Source organism: Trachemys scripta, chromosome 8, assembly GCF_013100865.1.
Source record: "Trachemys scripta elegans isolate TJP31775 chromosome 8, CAS_Tse_1.0, whole genome shotgun sequence".
Lineage (NCBI taxonomy): Eukaryota > Metazoa > Chordata > Testudines > Emydidae > Trachemys > Trachemys scripta.
The window spans coordinates 43,689,952-43,716,390 of record NC_048305.1 but is presented as its reverse complement, the minus strand read 5'-3'; the positions used below and the strand labels follow the sequence as shown (position 1 = coordinate 43,716,390).

The following is a 26,439-nucleotide window of genomic DNA, read 5'->3' as shown; positions in this document are numbered from 1 at the left end:
TTTCTGGGATTTTGTCCATGGTTGGTGTTGGGGGTGGGAGGAGGTTGGGTGGAAGAGGGTGTCAATGTTTTGCATCTCTTGTATGATGGAACATGCATATGGGTCCCTCTGGAGCCCTGCCAGCAGGAGGGGTTGCTAGAGGGGCCTTTGCTCTTTCACATCTGCTCTCTCTTAGGGGCTGAGTGAATTGCCTCGCCAGTCTCCAGTTTGGTCTGATGTGGGGCCCTTTGCCCCCTTTGGCAGGTGTCCCTGCTCCCAGCATGGAGTGTGTGCTGCTGGTCCTGCTGAAGTGATAAGCATCAGGGAGGAAGAGGAGCTGTGGAAGCTAGATAATGTTGGCACAAGAACAAATGGAATAGTGGCCCTAAGTAAATTTAGGTTGGAAATTAGGTTTCTAGGGCTTTGGAGCTGTGCTCCGGCTCAGCTCCAGGTAAAAACCTGCAGCTCCACTGCTCCGGGGCTGCTCCGCGCTCCAGCTCCGGACTCCGCTCCAAAGCCAAATTCTAACCATCAGAAGAGAGAGGTTCTGGAGCAGCATCCCAATAGAAGCTGTTGGGGCAGACGACCTAACTAGTTTGAAGATGCAGCTTGATGAGTTTGTGACCAAGGTTATATGACAGGGTACCAGGGGACTCAATGACCTTCATGCAATGCTTGCAGGAGCAGCAGCCAGGAAATGAAACCAACACAGTATGGATCAGTTTCATTTCCTGCTCTTGCTGGGGCAGGAAGTGCAATGTACAGATATATGAGAGACAAGGTCCTCCGCTCTTACTGGGAGTATAGGATAGGACACACATGGGAAGGAGGTGATTGGATCAACTGTCTATTGATCTCCTCTCATTCCCAGGTGTTGCTAGTAGCACAGGAATGTGCTTCATGTAGAGCAGCACTCATTTTCCCAATGGCCAAACAAGAGAGGAATAAAATGGAGTAAGCTTGTCAGTTGCACACTTGCTGCTTCTGCATGCACTGTAGGGGGCAGTTTTGTATATAGTTATGGTGCGAGGGCATGGGATGGGGGTGTGTGAATTGCTCACCAAATTGTCCTCTCCTCTTTTGTTCCAAAAGATTTTCCATTAATCAGTGGGTCTCTTAAAGGAAATTGACTAGGCTCCTTTCACCTATGGCAGTGGCCCCCAAACTTTTTTTGTCATTGCCCCCCTTACCTATAATGTAATCTGGAGTAGATCAGGGCTGGGTGGTGCTCCCTCCCACCCTCCATGGGGGCTGGCCTGGGCCAACTGAGGGGGGCATGCCCCATAGTTTGGGGACCATTGATCTATGGGCAGTATTGAATTGGAGCAAAGTAATACGGGTGGGTGCAGAATCTGCTTAGTTGCTGCCTTTCACATCTGATCTCTTGTGAGACCAGAGCATCTCCTTGCAGCCTGGCATAACTCATGCTGAGGAATGGCAATATCTGTGATGACGAGGACCATCAAAAAAAAAAAAAAAAGCAGGCATAGACAATACAAATGTGGAGAGTTAAGAGGATAACTCCAAAGAGATTGGAGTCCCTGTTGTTCTCATAGAGAGAGAGGATCTGATGGAATCATGCACACCAAACACCAAGCCAAATTGTAGAGTTGTAAGCCTTATACACTGCTTCTAGGAGAAGTCATACCTAGGAGCTGTGCTGGGAAGAGGTGTCTGAGAAATGGCTGAGTAAAGCAGGATCTTCCCTGAGCATGCAGAGAGGATGGGCTTCTTTCTGGCCAGCCCAATATTAAAATCCAGACACTAATGCTTGTTTCTTGATATTAACATTTGTGTATTGCACTAATTCCATCTGTACTTTATACAAGGAATTATTTTAATGCACAATGGTATTGGATCACTAATGACATCAAATAACACAAGAATGGGGGGTCACCTGATGAAATTAATAGGCAGCAGGTTTAAAACAAACAAGGAAGTACTTCAGACAACATGCACTCAACCTGAGGAACTCGTTACCATTGTGAAGGCCAAAAAGTATAATACTGTTCAAAAAAGAATTAGGGCATATCTACACTTGCCATTTTAAAGCAGAAAAAATCCCTTTTTTGCTCAAAAACCATGGGAACGTCTACACTTGTTAATGACTTTTTGCAGTGAAACTCAGAAGTTTCACCTCAAAAAGAAAACCACCTTCATGAGAGGCGTACAGCTCTTACCGGTGATGCTTTTGCAGTGATGTGCAAGTGAAGACACGTTCTTCCTGTTTACACAGCTTTTAGCCTCGGGAGGATATCCCACAGTGCCTAGGTGACCACTCTAGCCAGCAGCTCTGCTGCTCTGATGCCAGGTAAACAGACATCCACCCCTCCTCCTGTAAAGCCCCGGGAATTTTGAAACTCCCCTTCCTGTTTTATTGGCAAGTGCTCACGTATCTGGCCAGGTGACAATGCCTGCTCCACCGAGCAAGTGATCCCCTGCATGGAGCCATGCTGAGCTACTGGAGCTTATCAGTGTTTGGGGAGGAGAAGGCTGTGCAGGGACCCAGGATGCCCGTGATCACCCCCACCCCCCTTCCCACAAGACCCATCGTCAAACTGAAGAGAGCTGCACTGTGGGATAGCTGCCCTAGAGCGCTGCTCTCATCTGTGATGGAAGTCCTGCTAATGTAAACACTCTCTGACGCCTGAGGAATTGAGTACACAAACCAGCGCTTTACTTTCACGGATTCCCTGTCACCAGTGAAACTTAGAGCAGAAAACCGCTGAAAGTGTAGAGAAGTTCATGGAGGATCGGTCCATCAGTGGCTATTAGCCAAGATGGTCAGGGACGCAACCCCATGTTCTGGGTGTCCCTAAACCTCTAACTGCTAGAAGCTGGGACTGAATAACAGGGATGGATCACTCCATAAGTTGCCCTGTTCTGGTAATTCCCTCTGAAAACATCTGGCACTGGCCATGGTCAGAGACAGGATAGTGGGTTAGATGGACCACTGGTCTGACCCAATATGGCCATTCTTATGTTCTTAACAGCTTTGACCAAAGCAATGTAGCAATGTGTGGCGTGTGACACTACTTTCATCTGCTTAGCATGCCAACAGCAGAGGGCAGAGGGAAGAGCTTAAATCCCTGTTTTTTCCATTTGGGTGGCCAGAACTGCTTATTAACTTTTAAAAGAAATCATGAACACAGCAATTGACAAACAGGTAGAAGGTAGGTCTTCCTGGGCCAGGAGTTGCAAAGTGAAATAGCCAACACACTTGAAAACGTGCACTCTAAATTCTATTGATTGTCTGGCTTAAAGAACTTGTTGTTTTTAAACCTAGCTTGTGGGGCAGTAGTCTGTACTCTGTTCTCCAATACATAAAAGGAAAAGGAAGAAATTCATCTCAAGGGCATGCTGTACCTCCAGGGTGCTCTGACTTTATATCCTTTCCTTTTCCAGGCATAACTCATAGCTGCTTCTCCTGTGTTCTTGCTTACAGGTTGTGTACCTTGACTTTAAAGAAATTGGTCGTCTTAAAGGAATTGGATAAGGAGCTCATTTCTGTGGTCATTGCAGTCAAAATGCAGGTAACTTGCATTTAACACTTAGCCTACCTTTAACGGTAAGTGCAACACTACAGCTGCAGTGTTAAGTGCTGAAATGTCAAGAAATATGAAAATTAAGGCTGCATCTTGTAACGCATGTGTACAAGGAGATGATCACCTACTATTCCACTAACACAATAAGCTGTTTAAGTAGCTGTGCAGTGTTAGGTACGTGAGTAAGATCTTGTCAATTTTCCCTTTCTTGTATAGTTCCACTGTCTATTTAAGTATATCGTCACAGGGTGAGTTAGACTTTCCATCGTTAAGGCCAAAAGTAGCTTTATATTATGAAACTGAGTTTCTGTTGCAAACCCTCATTCTCCCAACTTCATCAAAACTCAACCTCTTGACCTATTTTACATGCTACATCTTGTCTCAGGGCAGAACAGAGGTTTTTCCCCTCCTAGATAGCTTAGGGCCAGTCAAATGGAGCTACAGAAGGGCAAGAGTTAACGTGCTCCCTTTTGCACTTTCAGAGGATTTTCCTTGTGCTTTTTTGCTTCGTAATAACTATAGAATCACTTACCAACTGCACTGCTACAGTAGTCCTGGTAACAGTGACTTTTCATAGGTTTCAAAGAGGTGCAACATGCAAGAAAATGGATATCACTTGACTTTAAAATAATGTATATTTTAAAGTGTATGAACTTGCATTGTAAGTGTGTTATATGGACCTGTAAGTGTCTAAATTAGTGCATTGATTTTATACATACTGTGTATATACATCAGTTTGCATGTAGGCAGGAGTCCAATGGGGTACATTCCTGGTCTACTTGTAAGCTCAGCCCAACGTACAGGGATTCCTGTCACTGAACAGTGCTTAAGCCTTGTTTAAAAGCTAAGGCGATTCCCAGGCATAAACCTCATTAATCTTGAGCTGAAGTTGATTAAATCTGCTGCTGCAGCCAGAAACCCTGCAGAGAACTTAGTAGTTGTGTCAAAAGAAAACATGTTAGCCCAAAAGTTTAAACTTGAAGGGTTCACCTTACAAGAAGACTCAGAATATTCAAATACAGAGCTACAGATTCAACCAGCTGTCACTACCACTCTGAGAGCAGCAAGAAACACTGCTACAACCTCATCTGTGCACGTTGAGGCTGTCAAGTCCTCATCTCCAGCAGGCCCTAGCAGGTCTGTTGCTATTTGGGGTACCGATTCTGCCACTTCCTCTTTAAATCCAAAAATGTTTCCATCACAGATTTTCTTCGTCCCCTCCCTTCTCTAACGAACAGGCATCCAACCAGCTTTGTTAATTCGGTGTTCCTCGTACCCTTCCAGAATGAGGGCGTTCAGTTCCCAGAACCCCTATGCTAGGATATCAGGAAACAGATTTCAGTGCCCCTTATGAGAATGTTGGCTGAGGAAAAACTGCATACAGCTACTAGAAAAGCAGGAAATAGAGTTAGTGAAGCTAATCACACTGCTCGCCATTCCTATGCAGCACAGTTCAGGTTATATCGCCAAGAGGAGGTGGGAATCGCACATACGCTCAGTTTTTGATAGGGAGGGTTAAGGTATCTGGGGGGAGGGATGTGGGGGGAGGGGAAGGGGCTTCCTGGTGCTCCTCATAGCCCCATAGCAACCCTCTGTGCCCCTAATAGGGAGATGAAGGAAGCTGGCAGTTCAGGGCTGTGGGGATTTCAGGCACCAGCTAGAAGGAATATTGGCGGGAGGCAGAGAGGGAGCCCTGCAGTGCCTACCCCACATGGGTATCCTGAGCCGGAGCAAGGGGCTCTGTACCCCCTTGCCTTCAGGAGCCAAGGGATTTATTGAGCCCCTTCTCACAGGTGAGGAAGGGGCTTGTGGAGAGGGGTTCCAAGCCCATCTGGGGCTCATATCACTTAGCTCTGTTCCACTGCTCACGCTCCCAAATGATTGTCCTGTCACTTACATGCGCCCTTCCTGAGACTGAGCAGCATGTGAACTACACACACACAACACCATGGGCGTGCCAAATTTCAGGTCTGAAGAGGCAGCTGTTTTCACTGTAGGGAGAGTTTTTCTCAAGTTTAAAAAAAAAAAAATCCTGTGGTATACACAGTAAAACAGCAAAAGTAGCAAATTCCTGGAAAGTATTAAGTATATGGGGGGAAAAGGGCATGATGGAAACAGTTTGAGTACTTCTCTGGCCCCTGTCACCATAACATTTGCGCACCTCCTGATCTTTAATGTGTTTAACCTCACAACCCCCTGGTGAGGCAGGGCAGGGCTATTATCCCATTGTATAGATGGGAAACTGAGGCACGGAGCAACTAAGTGACTTGCCCAAGGTCCTGCAGGAAGTCTGTGGCAGAGCAGGGACTGGAACCCTACTCTCAAGTCCCAAGCTAGAATTGTAACCACGGGACCATCCTTCCTCTCACCCATCATTGACCTGGCCTTGCATTATCTCCAGATGGCCTTTGTAGGGGATGTGGCGGCTACAGCTACTGCTTTGTGTGTGGGTGCCATTGAGCTGACCTTGTACTGTCACTGATTACCATCCACATTTATTTTGTCCTATGATGAACTAATTGAAGGTGGACCAGTGTCTCTGCTGCACCAGATGCAGTCAATAGGTTTGTGGTCTTGACACATTTGAATATTCAGATGTGCTGATAAAGCTCTTTTGGGGTCACTTGGTGCACATGAGCTCAAGTTCCTCATACGGAGGCCGTTTTCAGATGTCAGTGATATCGGTTCGCCAAGTGCATGAGCTTTCAGTCTAGTGACTTAATCCACTTTTTTATAAAGAGAATTGCAAAGATACAGTGTTACAATCAAATCCTAGATTCCTTCCAAAGGACATGACAAAATGCCATCTTAACTAGCCCAGCTTTGCCAACACCTCCCAGGCCTGTACCTGTCCTGGGGAGACCCTTTTGGACTTTGTTATTCAACAGCATTTCCCGAGACTTTATCGGACATTCGGGTCCCTTTTGTCTGCTTTGAATACAGTGGTATATTCAGGAGGCAGCTGTGTTGGTCCTTTATTATATAGTCTCTGCATGGCATAACAAATAAAGCCACACTGTCACAACTAGGAGGAGGTCTGTCACTGACAGAACATCTGTGTTGATAATGGTCATGGTTGCAGGGCTGGGTGCCCCTTTCTCCCTTTTCTCAGCTGAGTGCACACACTCAAGTGTCAGGCTTCTTGCTTTTACTTCTCCTGGGGTGAGAATTCTCCCATTCTTAGACCAAGCCCTGGGATACAGCCCCCTGGGCATCCACCAATAACCTACAGGTCTGACTGAGTTCAGACACCTGCAGTTCTTCCTTCAGGAGTCTGACCAGTTGTATACAGAGACCAGACAGCCTTCTTAAAAACCCAAGTAGTGTTTAATGGTAGAAACAAAGTATTCAGGGAGGATTTTAAAATTGTCTACACACACACGTCCCCTGTCTCAAGGCTTGCAGTCCCCAGGTAGTACTGCAGGCAAACCTACCTTCTTCAGACAGCCCTGATTGAGTAGCTCTTTATCTGGTTTCCCCTGAAAAACTGTCCCCACTTCTGAGGGTCCCTTTTAAACCCTGCATAGTTCTTTTGGGTTCCTGGCCTTTGACCCTTCTGTAGGCTGAACGAGAATCAAGCCGGAGTCGTTGGAGGTTATAGCTCTGCCACTGTCCTTTAGTAGCCCTCAAGTGTTTGCTGGAGTGTAGCTTAACTTGAACTCTTTTTTCCTTCCTGCTTATTTTTGCTGACAGCCACCTGTAGAGTTGCACCAATATAGTCATACAGTTAGCATGTGCTATTCATATATTAGTGCTGCTCCAAATCAGTCACATCAGCTCTCCCAGTCTTATTGCAAATCTTAGTGTTTGGTGTTTTCTCTTAAAGTCCCAGCCGCCAAAGTCATTTGATTAGGAGAGAATCTCAGCTTTCATTTTAGAAGTTAATTTATATCTTTAATGGTTGCAGAGAAGCTGGTAAACCTGACCTAAGGATTCAAAACCCAGCAGGCAGATAAAAAGAACCCTCTATTTATTAGCTTAAAAATCATAAGATTATTTTTAAAAAGAATCACATGCTTTTTGAACATTTGGGGCTGGTGCTGCAGAAATATTGCTGTATGCTACTACTGTATTACTAACTGCAAATATGTCCAAATCCCCCAATGGCCAAGTGCTTTGCTTTTCATCTGGGTAGGTCTTTGTTGGAAGAGGGCATAGTCAATCTGTTACTGTTATGTTCACAGCATAAACAGAGACAAGTTAGATTAAAAATGTATTCTTGCTGGAAGGCTGCAGTGTAGCACAATATTTTCCTTAGATTTCAGAACAGTAACACCTAAGAACCCAAAGCCAGAGCAACAAAGTGGGGCGCTCCTGAAAACAGACACAACTCATCTCCACTGTACTGTGAACTGTCTGCAGACTCGCTGCTGCTGATTCCAGATTGTGCGCTTCCCTGTGGAGACCCCCAGCCTGGCAGCAGGACCAAGAAAACCCCCAGAAATTTCAAGTGACAGCTTACTTTTAAGTTTGCCATACAATACTGTTATAATCACTTTGCCATAGATCCCTAAGGAGAAGTTCCCATGTCCTCAATAAATGGTACTAGTCTAGGGCGCTCCCGCTATGTGGCACATGAGCCATTCCTACAACTACCTCCATTTCTTTCAGATGAGGCCTCATCTCCCCTTTACTGGCACCCATGATGGCTGTTTGAATAGGCCTCTATCCCTGAACAGGGATCCCACTTCACTCTTGCAGCCTGTCTGCTGTTCAGCATAGAGCCCCTCTGTGTCCCTGCTCTGCTGGGAGAAGCTGCTGCTTCCCTTGGTGCTGCCTGATGTAGAAATGGGTTTGGCAACAGGGGAGGCAACACAAGGGAAAGGGTGGCTGGGGGATAGGGTGTAGATGGTGTCAGGGAGCAGAGCATGACTAGCTTCAAGCTGGACTACCTTTAGCTTCCATCCAACAGCACCATATAGTAGAACCTCAGGGTTACAAACACCAGAGTTACAAACTGACCAGTCAACCACACACCTAATTTCGAACTGGAAGTACACAATCAGGAAGCAGCAACTGGGGGGGGAAAAAAAAGCAAATCCAGTACTGTATTAAATGTAAACTACTATAAAAAGGGAAAGGAGCATTTTTTTTTTCTGCATAGTAAAGTTTCAAAGCTGTATTAAGTCAATGTTCAGTTGTAAACTTTTCAAAGAACAACCATAATGTTTTGTTCAGAGTTACGAACGTTTGAGTTATCAGCAACCTCCATTCCTGAGGTGATTGGAACACTGAGGTTCTATCATCTTTTCACCACAAACCCTGCTGTCTGCAAGAGTGGCCCTTGTTGATTGCGTCCAAACCTTGGCAATGAGCCAGGTTGCACTAGCCAGTTCCCAAAGGGTGAAAGGAATAAGCCTGGACTGATACTCAGACCTTTACCTTACCAGGTTTTCTTTCTGTGTAGGGCTCGAAGCGAATACTACGGTCTCATGAAATTGTGCTACCACCAAGCGGACATGTGGAAACCGAACTTGCACTAACTTTTTCACTACAGGTAACATAGTAACAAAGTCCACAGTGAATGTGCTCATCTGATTTTTGCATTAAACCAAGTTTTCATGTACTTGTTTTAACAAGTCTTAATGTAAATGTTCCTCTGAAATAATTATAGGCAGTTATGGCAATGGCACCCGTAGTCAGTGCTTATAAGCTAAAAAACCATTTGGGTTGAAATTTTCCATGTGATGGAGTTTCTGCCTCAGGCTGAATATTTTACTACATTTCAGCAAAAATGGTCCAGCCACTTCCAAGAGCAAGACTGGAGAAAATTAGGTTGTCGTGCCAATGTTAAATTCTTGCAGCTGTTTTGAGAAGCTCTAGCACCTCCATGCTTTGGAGCAAGGATTTTAAACTTGACAGGGCTAGCATTGGAGTGAGAGGTACATTTTTCTGTTCCCGTGGAAATCGGTTGGATATGGGCAAGTTATAAGCTTCTGAAAATGGTAGTTTCCATATGCTTAGTGAGTTTAAGGCTGGCATCTAAAATCTCTGACAATTGTCTATATTGAGCATGCACCAACCCCCCCAGAATGCACAGAGAACATCCTGCTCAGCAGCAGCAGCGTTCCCTCCAGCAGAAATGCAGAATGTCCTGTGTTGGGGTATATGACATTATTCCCCCCCCCGCATGCAGTCTGTTACCTAGCTTGGATCTCATGAATCCAGTAGTGCTGCAGGGCTGAAAAACTTTCCCTTCAATTGCTGCTCCTGGTTGCTGGGGCTGTTGCGGGCCCAGGCAGTGAGCCCAGCAGGAAGGCTTTTTCCTGTGCTTACTTTGCTCTCCTTCTAGCCAGGGCCGGCTCCAGGCACCAGCTTAACAAGCAGGTGCTTGGGGTGGCCAAGGGAGAGGGGCGGCACCTGCGGCAATTCGGGGGCGGCAGGTCCCTCACTCCCTCTAGGAGCGAAGGACCTGCCGCTGAACTGCCGCCGCCAATCGCGGCTTTTTTTTTTGCTTGGGGTGGCAGAAATGCTGGAGCTGGCCCTGCTTCTAGCATCCAGGCAATGTGGAGGGAAAAGGAGGAAGTGGCCCAGTATGGATGCAGGCAGGGGGGTTGGGGGCAAACAGGGCAGGCCTGGGGGTGACAGGGAGCAGCGTTAGGAGCCAGGCAGTCTATGGGGGATGAATAGAATGAAGAAAGCTGTATAATTGGAGCAGCTGCCTCAGGCTGGCCTGCCGTTTCCTCTCCTTCATCTCCAAAATCCTCCAGCACTCTTCTCCGCAGATGCTCCTGGAGTGGCTTTGGATTTCCTGATCTTTTTTCCAGGCTCCCCCATCACTACCTTCTGCTAGGTCTGAGGGATGGGCTACTTTCTCTGCTCACTCTCTTCCTACTCCTCTGGGGTACCCTTGTGAGAGAATAAGTGACTGCTCCTCAATGACAAGGAATGCCACACATGGGGAGCAGCCTCCTGGCTGGGAGCTGGCAGGAGGCCATGCAGTCTAGTCCAGCTCTTCCACTGACTGCTGTTAATTCTAGGCACTCAATAGCCCTTACCACAAACCAGGCCTCCTACCTTAGACTAGCAGCAAAGAGTCCTGTGGCACCTTATAGATTAACAGACATATTGGAGCATGAGCTTTCGTGGGTGAATATCCACTCCGTCGTATTCACCCACGAAAGCTCATGCTCCAATACGTCTGTTAGTCTATAAGGTGCCATTCTTTGCTGCTTTTACAGATCCAGACTAACACGGCTACCCCTCTGATACTTGGTACCTTAGACTAGTGTCATCCCCCACGTTTTACAGAAGGGGGTAACTGGGAGGCCGCATAAAATCCCTTCTGCTAGAGTCAGGAGTGGAACTTGCTTTAAAACTGCTTTAGAACAGGAGGAAAACAAGAACCACAGGTGCACACAAAGAGTTCTCTGATTGTTAGTCACTTGGCAACTTCGGATTCTGCAAATGCTGTGCTTGCTTTTTAAAAATAAAGCTTTTATCTTTTTCCCTTTGATGGGAAACGTTAACTTGGCCACCTTTCCAGAGCTGGTCCAGAGGATGGCAACTTATTACTGTTAGTCATTTGTTCAAGTTGCAGAGGTCTGTTTGATGGTTCTAAAGTTCCAACCTACTGATGACCCATGCTGATATCAATAGGATGCCACATGATGGATCTTCCTTTTTCCAGTTTTGCTTTTTAAAAACCTAGGAAATTACTTACACACAAACACGCTACATTAAAAGAACATTCAGGTTGCAAATTCAAACTCTCAACATTTAGGATATGCCTGAATTCAGGGGGACTGGCTTAGGGTTGCACAGGCCCATCTGTGAATATACATTTTTAGTTCCAATTACATGATCACATACTGTTTTTCTGCATCACCCCTGCCTCAATCAGTGCACAGGATGGATGGTGCTCTCAGGATGAATCAGGCCTGTATAACGAAGGAGGCTGTTGTCTATAGGGCCTCTGCCTCGGTTGTTGCAGAAATTTGAAGATGTGTGGTGAATGAGGCAGGGGGAGGAGAGCTTGGTTAGCGCAGTTGAATGCTGCTCTGGAAAGTTGGATTCTGTCCTTGCCTCTGTCACAGAGTTGCTGGGCAAGTTGTTTAAGATGTGTTCTCTAATTGTGTTCCTCATTTTCTTGGTGCCTGACTTGAGCTTTGTGGTCTAATTTGCAGAAGTGCTTTGAAGTGCAGAGCTGTGCTTTGAATGTATGAAGTGATGTATAATGCTAAGTACTCTGAAAAATCAGGTCCTAGGCATCTCAAATCGGGGACCTAAAATTTGTGGATACTCTTGACCTTAGTTTCTTGATGCCTCAGTTCCCCGTCTGTAAAATGAAGATAATAGCACTGCTCATTTCACAAAGGTATTTTGAAAATAAATTCATTATAGTATCTGAGTGTTTCACATACATTAGTGATGATCACCATGGAAAAGCCCGCAAGGCAATTAATAATTGTATTTTCAGAGTAGGGTTTGAATAGTGTGGCCCAGGGCTAATTTACTGCATACATTGAACAACAAGGAAAAAACATTGTGTGGCTACTCATTCTGTTAGCAGAGTCCATCCTGTGCACTGAATGTGGCACAGTAGAAAAATTATGTGATCATGTATTTAAATACTGTATCATAATGCATATGCCCAGGCAGATCAAATGCTTGACTTTGCAACCTGGCTGTTCTTGTAACATAGTTCTTTTGTGTGTACTGTATTCTTATGTGAGAAGGTGCTTTTCCATGTGTACAGACTCCATTTTAAATAAGTTTATTACTTAATAATAAAACCGGATCTTGCGTACTGATTGAAACACTCAAACTCCCGGGGCCCAGCCTTTCCAGAACACGTGAACCACAAGGAGTTTTGCTGGGTATCCTGCCACCCCTGGGTCTCAGTGTGTCAGACACTTCAGAAAGGAAATTCCCATAGATGATACTTGGCCCTGAAGTGAAGGCCAAGAGTTCTCAGCAGGAACAGCTGTGTAGTTACTAAAACCAAAACCCAAACGTTGGAAGCCCAGGGTATTAATCCTGACAGCACCTCAGTCACACTGCCTGGCCTTGCTGGTGATGACAGGACACAACTCTGTCACCCTGAAGAACAAGCCAGACTCTGCCAGGCCTGTCAGCACCTGTGAGGTGCAGGATTGGCTCTTGAGAGAGAACCATTGGGTAGTCAGTAGGGCTGTCAAGCGATTAAAAAAATTAATCACAGTTAAACAATAGTAGAATGCCATTTATTTAAATATTTTTGGATGTTTTCTACATTTTCAAATATATTGATTTCAATTACAACACAGAATACAAAGTTGACAGTACTCACTTTATATTATTATTTTTGATTACAAATATTTGCACTGTAAAAAAAACAAAATAAAATAGTATTTTTCAGTTCACCTGATACAAGTACTGTAGTGCAATGTCCTTATCATGAAAGTACAACTTACAAATGTAGAATTATGTAGGAAAAAAACTGCATTCAAAAATAAAACAATGTAAAACTTTAGAGCCTACAAGTCCACTCAGCCCTACTTCTTGGTCAGCCAATTGCTCAGACAAACAAGTTTGTTTACATTTGCAGGAGTTAATGCTGCCCGCTTCTTGTTTACTATGTCACCTGAAAGTGAGAACAGGCATTCTCATGGCACTTTTGTAGCCAGCATTGCAAGATATTTACATGCCAGATGCGCTAAATATTCATATCCCCCTTCATGCTTCAACTACCATTCCAGAGAACATGCGTCCATACTGATGACGGGTTCTGCTTGATAACAATCCAAAGTAGTGCCGCCCGACGCATGTTCATTTTCATCATCTGAGTCAGATGCCACCAGTAGAAGGCTGATTTTCTTTTTTGATGGTTCTGTAGTTTCCGCATCTCAGTGTTGCTCTTTTAAGACTTCTGAAAGCATACTGTGCACTTCGTCCCTTTCAGATTTTGGACAGCACTTCAGATTCTTAAACCTTGGGTCGAGTGCTGTAGCTATCTTTAGAAATCTCACATTGGTACCTTCTTTGCGTTTTGTCAGATCTGCAGTGAAAGTGTTTTTAAAATGAACAACAGGTGCTGGGTCATCATCCGAGACTGCTATAACAGGAAATATATGGCAGGATGCGGATAGAACAGAGCAGGAGGCATACAATTCTCCTTCAAGGAGTTCAGTCACAAATTTAATTAACACATTTTTTTTAAACAAGCATCATCAGCATGGAAACATGTCCTCCGGAATGGTGGCCAAAGCATGAAGGGGCATATGAATGTTTAGCATATCTGGCAAGTAAATACCTTGCAACTCTGGCTAAAAAAGTGCAATGCGAATGCCTGTTTTCACTTTCAGTTGACATTGTAAATAAGTGGGCAGCATTATCTCCTGTAAATGTAAACAAACTTGTTTGTCTTAGTGTTTGGCTGAACAAGAGGAAGGACTGAGTGGACTTGTAGGCTCTAAAGCAGGGGTGGGCAAACTACAGCCAGCGGGCCACATCTGGCCCGCCAGCCGATTTTATCCAGCCCTCAAGCTCCTGCTTGGGAGCGGGATCTGGGGCTTGCCCCACTCCCGCGCTCCAGCTGGGGAGCGGGGTTGCGGGACGCTCCACGTGGCTACCAGAAGCAGTGGCATGTCCTCCTTCTGGCTCCTACGCGTAGGGGCAGCTAGGGGTCTCCACATGCTGCACCCACCCCAAGCGCCACCCCCGCAGCTCCCATTGGCCGGGAACTGCGGCCAATGGGAGCTGCAGGGGTGGTGCTGCAGACAGGGCAGCACACAGAGCCGCCTGGCCGTGCCTCTGCATAAGAGCTGGAGGGGGGACATGCTGTTGCTTCTGGGAGCTGCTTGAGATAAGCACTGCATGGAATCTGCAACCCTGACCCCCTTCTGGGCCCCAATCCCCAGCCCTGATCCCCTTCCTGTCTGCAGAACCCCTCAATCCCAGCCTGGAGCAAGCTCTTGCACCCAAAACCCCTGCCCCACCCCAGAGCCCACACCTACAGCTGGAACCCTCATGCCCCAACCCCCTGCTCCACCCTTTGAAATCCGGTCCCAGCCTGGAGCACCCTCCTAAATCCCAAACCCGTCATCCCCACCCCAGACCCAACACCTCCAGCCAGAACCCCCCTCCCCCCCCCCCCGCCCTGCATCCCAACCCCCAGCCCTGAGCCCCCTCCTGCACCTTTAACTCCTCATTTCTGGCCCCAGCCAGAGCCATCATCCCCTCCTGCACTCCAACCCCAATTTCATGAGTGTTCATGGCCCACCATAAAATTTCCATACCTAGATGTGGCCCTCAGGTCAAAAAGTTTGCCCCCTCCTGCTCTAAAGTTTTCATTGTTTTGGTTTTGAGTGCAGTTATGTAACAAAAAAATCTGCATTGGTAAGTTGCACTTCCATGGTAAAGAGATTGCACTATACTACTTGTATGTGGTGAACTGAAAAATACTATTTCTTTTGTTTATCATTTTTACAGTGCAAATATTTGTAATAAAAATATAAAGTGAGCAGTGTACTCTTTGTATTCTGTGTTATTAAAATCAATATATTTGAAAATGTAGAAAAACATCCAAAAATACTTAATACATTTCAATTGGTATTCTATTCAACAGTGCAACTGAAACTGTGATTAATCTTTTTGAGTTAATCATGAGAGTTAACTGTGAATAATCAACAGCCCTAGTGGTTACACAGATCTCTGCACTCTTGCAAATAGCTGTTAGCAAGACAGCACGCAGGAATTCAGTTTGTCTACTGAGAAATAACCATGAGGAAATTGTGCACATAAAACGCCAGCCATTCAGGAAGTTGCTTACATGAGAAATAAATGTACAGTTGAAGATCAGGCCTCCCTGTGCTGTGATTGGCTGGGCCAGTTCCTTTCCTGTATAATGTATATAGGTCAATTGAGGTTTACACAAACAGATTTCCCTTACCAGCCACCCAAACAAGCTCATGTTCTGTTAGAGACCCATTGAAAGCACTTCTGCAGAGCTGTTTTTGTAAGCTAAGTAATTATTTTGCGTTCTTCAGAGTTGTGAGGGCAGAATGAACAGACTGGTGAAAAGAGAATGTTTGGCTGTAAAAACTAGCCAAGAGTTTTCAGTCAGAAGTACCTAAAGCTTGGTCTTCCTTGGAACCAGTGCAGAGTTGTCAGCTGCTGCTGCTACTCCTAGAACAAAAGATTAGGTGAACTGTAAACATCTTTAAAAGCGCTGGGACTGGGCAAGGTATTTAACTTTAACAAGCACAAGTGTGTGTCAGCTGTAAATGGGGTAGCTGGGAGCTAGTGACAAGAAGTGTAACATTTTTTCAAATTGTATTCTAACTTCAGTATCCTCACTTCTTGAAAAGAGAAGGCAACAAGCTTCAGATCATGCTGCAAAGGAGGAAGCGATACAAAAACCGAACGATTCTGGGCTACAAGACTTTAGCAGTGGGCTCCATCAACATGGCCGAGGTAGATGTTCATCAGCACAACTCAAAGCGTTCGGATGGAGTCAGCATATGCCCTTTATCCTCAGTTTAAATCCAAGGCTACCATTCTTTTCTGAGAAAAGTACCTAGATGGCTTTCATATGTGTCTCACTTTTCAAGTGTACCAAGATTTATAGGGCAAGAGTGTTAATGGAAATAATATAAAGTAATAAATGCTGTGTATTTTCTATAAAATATAAGCAGGAGAAGCAAGGGCTGGCTTATTTCTCTTAGCATTTTTAAGGTTCGGGCTCAGTTCCAAGTACTTTGCCCAAATATGCTATTGTTCCCCTTGTCTTTAAAACACACTTTGGCATGAGAGCACTTCTAATAAATATTCTGAAAAAATAATGCACAAGAACAGTCAACCAAAGATGCAGTAAATTTAATTCAGTTGAGCTAACATCTGTCTGTTTCTTGAATTCTTGAACATAAATAACACATTTTATCTTACTCCATCCAAATACATTAAGGTTGCAAAGTCCAGCATTTCAAAGGTAGGAAATGCTGAAATCAAAGTAGCCTATGCAATCTTAATTCTGTCCTTTTCTGCATGTGCGTGATGATAGTTCACCTTGATTGTATAATTTCCACCATTTTCAGGCATTGAAGTCTTGAAGCTTACTTTTCATGGTCATTCTTGTTAATACAACTTGATTGCTTGAATATTCATGGAAAGCAGATGACCAAAGCAAGCTGACTTTCAACTTTGAATCAGTAGTTGCAGGAGCTGCTTATGGTATCCACTGAACTTCAGTTAGCTCCACTCTAATTTTTTTATTCCCTAATCTACGCAGCTGTGTACTTGTAAATATTAAAAATATAGTGTTAGAAGCATTGTGTAGTAGAAACCTGCCATACTACACTTAGCATAGAAATCTTCCAGAAAATTTCATTCCATAAATTTAGTTCCATCAGTGGAGAATTTATTGCTAAATGAAATGGTTTTATACTGCAATCATGCTAGGTTCTTGTGCTTTTAGATAATTGATTGATTTATCTACAGATTTATTTTGTGTGAATTGTGCTTTTAAATCGAAATAGGTTTTCACTACTGCATTTGAGTTTCGGTTACATCCTAATTTTTGGCCTTTTTGTTTGTTTGTTTGTCTTGTATCATGTTTGGTTCATTGTTAATAATTGGAAATTAAACTAAAAAATATGAGCAGCACTCAAGCTCACGAGCAAATCTCTTTAAAATGTTAAGCATTCACCATTGAAATATAATACTTTTTCTTACTGTTCTGTCACTTCTGACAGCAGAGGATATGAAAATGCTAAATATCTGTGAAGTATTTGCTATGTGTTTGAACCTAGAAGAGATTGTCAGCAGTGAATTTCAAAAAAATTCCAAACATAAAAAATCCAGTTTCTGATAAAGCACCCTATAAATAGTACATCCTGGAATTTTTAGTTTCTTAATTCTTACAAGAGTTTTTCTTCTTCTCCCTGCTGATGTCAGATGCAAAACTGAACAGATAGGTTAAGGGTAGGAGGGGGTAGACTGGTGAATCACCAACATAAAGGTGGCCAGTTAAATCCTTGAGTGGATGAGGTCACCCGGGGGGAAGGTCGAGAATAGGAGGGGGCCAGATATAGAGTCCTGAAGAACACTGATAAAGACCAGGAGGGGAGGTGCTATTGAAAGGGCATTTGGATGGATGGGAAGAGCACAAGAGGGACAGTCTTGGAAGCCTAGAAGAGAATCTATAGGAGGAAGGTGTGATCATCATCACGCTGAAGGTGGCAAAGATGAAGAAGCAAATTCTATTTTTTATAGAGCCCCAAAGATGTCCCTTTGCCTATGCTTTGACCAGTTCATTGTCACATCTAGGTTGTCAGCTGTTTGGGGCACGGACTTGCTTTTTTCAGTTTGTTCTATAAAGCACCTAATGTGCTTGTCCAGGGAAAGGTCACTGCGGATGGTTTCTTCAGCTGGCTTTAACGTAGATTTGGAGGGTTTTTGTTTAGGAATTCATGAGTTGGATAACTTAATGATCACTAAAATTAGTACCCAGGCAAGCTAACAAATAATAATGAGGGTAATCCAATAACATCCTTCAGTATGATCTGATCACATGTCAAACTGAAATCTTCTATCCCTGCCAGTTCCTTGAGTTGATAGCCAAGTAAATTCTGAAATAGCATTTAAATAGTGTCTATAACTGGTTGTTCTTCTAGAACAGAGGTGAGCAAAATACGGCCCATGGGACCCACCTGCCCGGCCCCTGAGCTCCTGGCTCAGGAGGCTAGCGCCCAGACCCTCCCCTGCTGTTTCCCCTCCCCCGCAACCTCAGCTCGCCCCCCCACCGGTGCAATGCTCTGGGCAGTGGGGCTGCAAGCTCCTGGGGCAGGGCTGTAGAGCCCAGCCTGACCCGGTGCTCTGTGCTGCGCGGTGCGTGGCTGTAGCGCCACCAGTCACCAATGCTCCAGGCAGCGCGATAAGGGGGCAGGGAGTGGGGGGGTTGGATAGAGGGCAGGGGAGTTCGGGGTGGTGGGCAGGGGGTGGGGTATGGATAGGGGTCAGGGTGGTCAGAGGGCAGGAACAGGGGGGTTGAATGGGGGCAGGAGTTGGGAGTCTATCAGGAAGGAGGGGTGGATGGGGCGGCGTGGGGCAGTCAGGGGCAGGGGTTCTGGGGGCAGTCAGGACGGAAAAGGTGTGGTTGGATGGGGCAGAGGTTCGAGGGAGCAGTCAGGAAGGAGAGGGGGGTTGATGGGGCAGGGGTTCTGAGGGTGGTCAGGTGACAGGGAGCAGGGGGGATTGGATGGGGCAGGGGTTCTGGGGGGCCGTCGGGGGTGAGAAGCGGGGGGGGGCAGATAGATGGGGCGGGCCGGCCCACCATACAATTTCCAAAACCTGATGCGGCCCTCAGGCCAAAAAGTTTCCCCGCCCCTGTTCTAGACCCAGGCATTTGAGCCTTCTTGCATATCCAGAGTAACTCCTTAAATAACTCTTCCAATGTTAGTGGATGGGAATCAGGTCCACAATATTTAAATACAAGACTGTTACTTCCCCAATCCCAGGTGATGCAGCACCCGTCTGAAGGAGGCCAGGTTCTGAGCCTTTTCAGTAACATCAAGGAAACCACGGCCAAAGTAGCAGAGATCTGGATCTTCTCACTGTCTAGTCAGCCAATAGACCATGAAGACAGCACCATGCAGCCTAGCCAGAAGATCAAATCCACAGGTAAAAATATGCCCTCTATTGAACTTAAGCCCGTCTATTTCCTCTCCCGTCTCTTCCCCCGACAATCCCTTCCTTTTCCCTGAAAGCCCATCTGGTTGGAAACTTCTTCAACTTACGTTTTTGTGATATAAATAAAACAGAAAAAGTCTAAAGCTGGCCTTGTCTATGCCACCATCTTGCTCTGTTCCCCATCATGTCAAATCCCCTTCCCCATCCCTCCTCTTGGTCTCTTCAGATGGCATGTGCTTTCAAAAAACAAACAAACAAACCAACCACGTAAGGCATGGACTGCCTTATGCTTGTAAAGTGCCTGTCCCAGTGGGGCCCTGGTCCTGCAGGGGGCCTTCAAACAGCACAAATAACAATGCCACTTTCTGCATTTTAGTGATAACCAAATGGCTTGAAGGAGGGAAGGGCTTGGAAAAAGAAGAACTAAATTTTTTTTTTTAAAAACTACAATGTGGTCTAGGAAATTCCTGACCCAGCAGGTTGTGAGGGGTGAAGAGGAACCAAAACAGAGCACTGCAAATAACCGTGGAAATCAGCTTTGTTCTCCTCCTCTTCCACATTCTCTGTGAAGTCAAATCCTCTAAATTGTAAATAAAAAAAATAAATTGTAAATTAATGGAGATATCCCATCTCCTAGAACTGGAAGGGACCTTGAAAGGTCATCGAGTCCAGCCCCCTGCCTTCACTAGTAGGACCAAGTACTGATTTTGCCCCAGATCCCTATTGGCCCCCTCAAGGATTGAACTCACAACCCTGGGTTTAGTAGGCCAATGCTCAAACCACTGAGCTATCCCTCCTCCCTCTCTGACCTAGGGCTTGTTTACTGAAGATCAAGCTAAACCACAAAAAGGCACTCTCAGTAAAGAATGAGTGTGTCTGTATGGGGCGCTAGCCTGGAATAGCTACAGTGGATAGTCACCATGTAGACAAACCCCATGGCTTCTGAGATCCTGTGCTCCATTGGTTCTTGATAAATTCTCATCTGGCACTAGTTCAGATTTCCTTACCTCTTTACCATGTATCACATGGTAGCTGGTCTCTGCAGATAGATTGAGCCCAGCTTCCCTAGGCTGGAGCAGGTGAGCCTCATCTAGCTAATTAATGGGGGCTGGGCTACACCAGGGCCTATAAAGGGCTGCTGGTAGGCAGCTGGGGAGGAAGGACCAAGACAGGCTGAGCTGTGGTCACTAGAGGTCACACTGGAGTGGAGCTAACTCCTGTGGTGGGTCCCTAGAGCAAGGGGGCCAGAGGTTCCAGGAAGAGAGGGAAGCAGACCTGGACAAGGCAAGGAAGCTGCCAGGAGCTGGAGTGTCAGAGACCCCTGGGAGGAGTGGCCCTGAAGCCTGGGGGCCAGGTATTGACTTAAGTCTGTTTAATCTTTTGTTATAAAAGAATAAACCTCAGCTGACACTGGGTATGGCAGCGCATGTTTGGAGATGGGAGTGCAGCAGCGGCCCCCAGTGACACCATGGCAATAGCATGTAATTATTTGACATTTGGGAATGGACTGAGGGATGGCGGGGGAGGGTTTGTAGCTAATGGTATACAATCCTGCACTCTGAAGGCTAGTGTTTAGTGGTAGAATCGCAGGCAAATGGAGTTAATTTCTAGGACAAATCAGTACCAGTTCTTACCAGTGCTATAACTCTACAGTAATATGAAAGAGGGTTTCGTGATATATGTAAGGAGCAACAGAATTGGGGCCCATGTTGTTCAATTCCCTTCTCTGTTGCATCATACACACAAGCACCATCATCAGGGAGCCATAGGAACCCCATTTTCCAGTTGGTTTTCCAAGGTTCCATTTCTGCACACTCTCAGCATTAAACTAAGAGCTCACTACAACATCTAAACAGAATATAGATTGGTTCCAATTTGGTCTCGCTTAACGTCACTGTTTGGAACAAAAGTTGTTATGAGCACTTGGCACATTCACCATACACTTGTTATACCAAATACTGTAACATAAAAAAATAAAAATCTAGAGAAACTCTCCCTGCAGGGGCGAACCAAAGTACAAATGGGAAGCACAACACTAAAAGGTAAATGAAATAGTATGTGTATGCATCAATAGACCACAAACTGACTCCTCACTGACTCGGGGGAGAGAGAGGACATTTTCAAGGACACTTGAGAGCTGAAGGACACTCCAAGGAAGTAGAGACCTGTTTGGAGCTGGTGATATTTTGAACTGTTGCTTTGCTGTTAGACACTTAGATAGTATGGGGCAGTGTGCATTGAAAATTCCATTAGTAAGTTAGATATAAATGTTTATCTCCTTGTCCTGTTTTTGATTGGTGACTACTGTATCAACTGGCTGTTACAAAAACCAAGATGAGAAGTGCTTCCATAGATAGCTTCTACTGCATGATCTCTGGAGGCTAGACTCCCTTGTTACTCTGGTTTAACTCACGTGACTAAATCTTGCACACTTCCGGAGAGTAAGTTCATGGGCTTTCTTTTTTTTTTTTTTTTTTTTTTTAAAGTGATGGCTTAATTCTGATTTTAGATAGGAAGTCCATGTTGCAAGATACATGGGCATGCACCACACAGATGCCTAGTTGGAGTCCAGAATAGAGTGAGACAATTTACTTGGTGTATCATTTCAGTAAGGAACAGGATCTTTTTTCCCCTCACCATATTTGGTTCTGCAGTTGTGCCTGGTTAGGGGAACAAATCCTGGAGAAGTGTGTAGCTTGAGTTGCCCCATGGGTCGAGGCGGAGTGATGCCCACTCCATCTTGGACTATATGGCAGCGGTCCCTGCTTATTTCCTATTGGGGTGGGCATTGCAGACTGGCTTCCTCCAGGGGAAGGGCCTATCTGCATGCCAACCTTCTCTACTTTGTGGGTGAATTTCCTGTCTGTTAGCTGAGTATTTATCATACTCGCTCGCTCTGTGGGAAGTTCTCATCCTACCTTTCTAGTGCAGCTAAAAGATACGCCCTTAGTCTTCTCCCCAAATGTTCATATTCCTTGATTCTAGGAATGTTAGCCAGTGTGAATTTTTTGAAGTTTGCTCTCCTGAGCAACAAGGCTTCCCCTTCTTTCCAAAGAGAGTCTTATAAGACTTTGTGCCCTTTCCTTACATTACAGATAACTATTCTGAAGAAGAGTATGAGAGCTTCTCTTCTGAGCAGGAAGCCAGTGATGATGCTGTCCATGGACAGGTATTGTATGAGAAGTTGCTGTTCAATGCTCTACAAAGGATTTCTTCCCCAGAAGGGTGTAAACTGATAGTAATCGCTGAGCTCTTGCAGCTCCTTTTAACTGAGCCTGCGGTGTTCTGATTGGCTTCCTCTCTGCAGCCTTTCTAGGCAGGCCTGGGGGACCCACCTTTGCTGTTCCTTTTCTGGGGCGGGGTGTGGTAGGATCGCAAGGTCTCCAGCAGGGGGCCTCAGAGGACCTGTACACCATGTCACAGGGCCCTACAGCCTAGAATTAAACTTGCACGTGGTCTATAACTTTTAAATCTGTACTGTAGTGGGTAGTTGTATGTGGTGCATAGATTATTTTTCTCCCCAGTGTTTTCCCCTTCCTTTGAACTCTGTGCAATTTGGACATCCATGGCTAGGAAGACAGTCACAACAGAGATCTCTCCGGGCTGCTTCTTAAGCAGCCTCAGCCTCTGATGGGTCCAATTGGGGCAAGAAAGGTGGTGGAACTCTGCCACACTCAACCCATGTGAATCGCCGGAATGAGACACTGCTCATGATAGGTCATGCAGATGTTCAAAATGGCTCTGGCTCCAACCTTGGCTCTGCATCTTCAGTGTGTGGAAAGTAGAGTGACAGTGTCTTCCGAATGCCACCCATTTGTGTCACCAAAATGAGGGATCACTCTCTGTAAATGGTCCCGTCTGTGACCTTCCCTCTACTTTTCTTACATGAGGGCCGAAATCATTGTGTTGACTTTCAAATGATGAATTACCAATAGGCCTCCGAGTTATTGTCTTGCTGGCACAATGAGGCACTTGACACCTCTTCAGGGTATTCTGGGCTGTCTGCCGACTCCTCTTAGCACAGGGTATTCCGCTCATGTTTTTGGGGCTTTGCACCATTGCAGATAGAGACTGATGTAAGGGAAAGCTGAGATTCCAGAGAAAAGGATAGTGGCTTCAGAGAGGTGCTGGTATTTGTGTTGACGTGTCTGAGCCCTGGTTGCTCAGCAACATGCTGTACTCCTAGAGTTTAGTTCTCTCTGCTTTTCTCTCTGCAGGATCAGTACAATCCTTTGCTTGTCTTTATTCAGGGCTCAGTCTCTGCCTCCCCAGTACTTAAAACCCTGCAGGTGAAGACTGAGGGCACGTCTACACTACAAGCTTAACTCGACCTCTTTTAGATCCACTTACAGCCCCCTCAGAAGTTACTGCGCTTTTTCATGTCCCCGCTGCCATTCTTCTGTTGGTGGTGTGCATCCTCATCAGGAGTGCTTCCACTGACTTAAGGGGATAGTGGGGGGTGGCTGGCCTCCCCCTCTTCTCCCAGGCTCCCAGCAGGGGGCCAGGAGCCCAGAGCTTGGTTCGGAGTGGGGAGCCTGAGCAGCAGCTGGGCTCTAGCTGGTGCCTCTGTGACGGGTTAGATCACAGAACCCCCTTTGGGAGCTGCCACCTGATGTGCCAAGACTACTTCTGCCCCTGCCTTCCCTGCCATCTCGGGATCCCAGCACCCTGTCTAGCTGAGCCAGACGTGGCCGTCTGCTCCAACACAGACCCAGGGTCTTAATTACTTGCCCCAAAGCTGCAGACTTAACTGAAAGCAGCTTACAGAAGTGTTCTTGTCTTTAACACTCAGATGTCCAACTCCCAATGGGGGGTCCAAACCCCAAATAAATCAGTTTTACCCTGTATAAAGCTTATGCAGTGTAAACTCATAAATTGTTCACCCTCTATAACACTGATAGAGAGAGATGCACAGCTGTTTGCCCCCCGCCCCCTGGTATTAATACATACTGTGAGTTAATTAAAAGTAAAAAGTGATTTTATTAAATACAGAAAGTAGGATTTAAGTGGTTCCAAGTAGTAACAGACAGAACAAAGTGAATTACCAAGTGAAATAAAATAAAACACGCAAATCTAAGCCTAATACAGTAATACAACTGAGTACAGGTAAAAATCTCACCCTGAGAGATATTTCAATAAGTCTCTTTCACAGATTGGACGCCTTCCTAGTCTGAGCACAGTCCTTTCCCCGGTACAGCCCTTGTTCCAGTTTAGGTGGTAGCAAGGGGATTCCTCATGATGGCTCTCCCTTTGTTCTGTTCCACCCATTTATATATCTTTTGCTTAAGGCGGGAATCCTTTGTCCCTCTGGGTTCCCACCTTCCCCACCCTCCTTCTCAATGGAAAAGTACCAGGTTAAAGATGGATTCCAGTTCAGTTGACATGATCACATGTCACTGTAAGACTTCGTTACCCACTTGCCAGCACACGCGTATACAGGAAGATTTACAGCCATCTGCAGTCATTTGTCCTGGTTAATGGGAGTCAAGATTCCAAACCACCATTAATGGCCCACACTTTGCATAATTACAATAGGCCCTCAGAGTTATATTTCATATTTCTAGTTTCAGATACAAGAGTGGTACATTTATACAAATAGGATGATCACACTCAGTAGATTATAAGCTTTGTGATGATACCTTACAAGAGATCCTTTTGCATGAAGCATATTCCAGTTACATTAGCATATTTTCATAAAATCGTATAGAGTGCAACGTCACACACCCCACATGCCCTGGGATCACAGCCAGGCACGGGGTTCACAGCATGGAGCTTTCATGGCTCCAGCGCAGAGCTGAAAATTGACAAGAATGAGAACCAACAGCTCATGTAAGTTAAGCAATGTCTACACAGAAACTGCATCACCCTAACTACACTGACATAAGCCCTACACCTCTCATGGAGGTTGAGTTATGTCAGTGTAGTAGGGCACTTAGGGCATGTCTACACTACGAAGTGAGTTTGATTTTATAGAAGTCTATCTTTAGCAACCGATTTTATGCAGTCGATTGTGCGTGTCCCCAATAAGCAGGGCCGGCTTCAGGCACCAGGGCAGCAAGCAGGTGCTTGGAGCGGCCAACGGAAAGGGGTGGCACGTCCGGCTCTTCGGGGCAGGTCCTTCCCTCCAAGTGGGACTAAGGAACCCACTGCCGAATTGCCGCCTCATTCTTCGGCTGCCACCGAAGTGCCGCCGATTGCGGCGTTTTTTTGTTTTGTTTTGTGTTGTGGTTTTTTTTTTTTTTTTTGGCCACTTGGGGCGGCGAAAACGCTGGAGCCGGTCCTGCCAATAAGCGCATTTTGTCAGCGGAGTGTGTCCTCACTACCGTGGCTAGCATAAACTCATGGAGTGGTGCACTGTGAGTAGCTATCCCACAATCCCCGCTGCCCATTGGAATTCTGGGTTAAGCTCCAATGCGTGATGGGGCAAAAACATTGTCGCGGGTGGTTTTGGGCACATGTCGTCAGTCTTCCATCCCTCCCTTCTTCCCTCCCTGAAAGCAACAGCAAACAATTGTTTCACGCCTTTTTTCCTGGGTTACCCGTGCAGAAGCCATAGAACGGCAAGTATGGAGCCCGCTCAGCTGCACACTGCTTTTGTGAGCATTGTAAATACTTCGCGCATTGTCCTGCAGTATGTGCAGAGCCTAGCTAGGAGCCCCCAGCAAAAGGAAGATTGTGAGGAGAACATGGACACAGACGTTCCTGAAAGCACGGGATGTGGCAATTGGGACATCATTGGGGCATGTTGATACAGTGGAATGCTGATTCTGGGCCAGGCAAACAAGCACAGACTGGTGGGACCGCATAGTGTTGCAGGTATGGGAAAATTCCAAGTGGCTGTGAAACTTTCGCATGTGTAAGGCCACTTTCATGGAACTTTGTGAGTTGCTTTCCCCCGCCCTGAAGTACAGGAATACCAAGATGAGAGCTGCCCTGACAGTTGAGAAGCGAGTGGTGATAGCACTGTGGAAGCTTGCAACGCCCGACTGCTATTGGTCAGTCGGGAATCAATTCGGAGTGGACAAATCTACCATGGGGGCTGCTTTGATCCAAGTAGCCAAGGCAATCAATAATCTTCTGCTAACAAGGGTAGTGACTCTTGGAAATGTGCAGGTCATAGTAGATGGCTTTGCTGCAATGGGGTTCCCTAACTGTGGTGGGGCAATAGATGGAATGCATATCCCTATCTTGGCACTGGACCACCTTGCCAAACAGTACATAAACCGCAAGGGATACTTCTCAATGGTGTTGCAAGCACTGGTGAATCACAAGGGCCGTTTCACCGACATCAACGTGAGATGGTCGG

At 45.8% G+C, this 26,439-nt stretch overlaps 1 protein-coding gene across 2 annotated transcripts in view; it reads left to right on the top strand.

Annotated features, from left to right (window-relative positions):
• Positions 1-26,439, top strand: part of PACS2 (phosphofurin acidic cluster sorting protein 2) — a 188,045-nt gene that overhangs the window by 60,127 nt on the left and 101,479 nt on the right. For both annotated transcript variants that reach the window (XM_034778929.1, XM_034778930.1), the window contains exons 2-6: positions 3,425-3,512; positions 8,932-9,021; positions 15,795-15,920; positions 18,962-19,124; positions 22,229-22,302. In XM_034778929.1, coding sequence (XP_034634820.1) covers positions 3,425-3,512; positions 8,932-9,021; positions 15,795-15,920; positions 18,962-19,124; positions 22,229-22,302 — 541 coding nt within the window. The remainder of the gene's footprint in view (positions 1-3,424; positions 3,513-8,931; positions 9,022-15,794; positions 15,921-18,961; positions 19,125-22,228; positions 22,303-26,439) is intronic.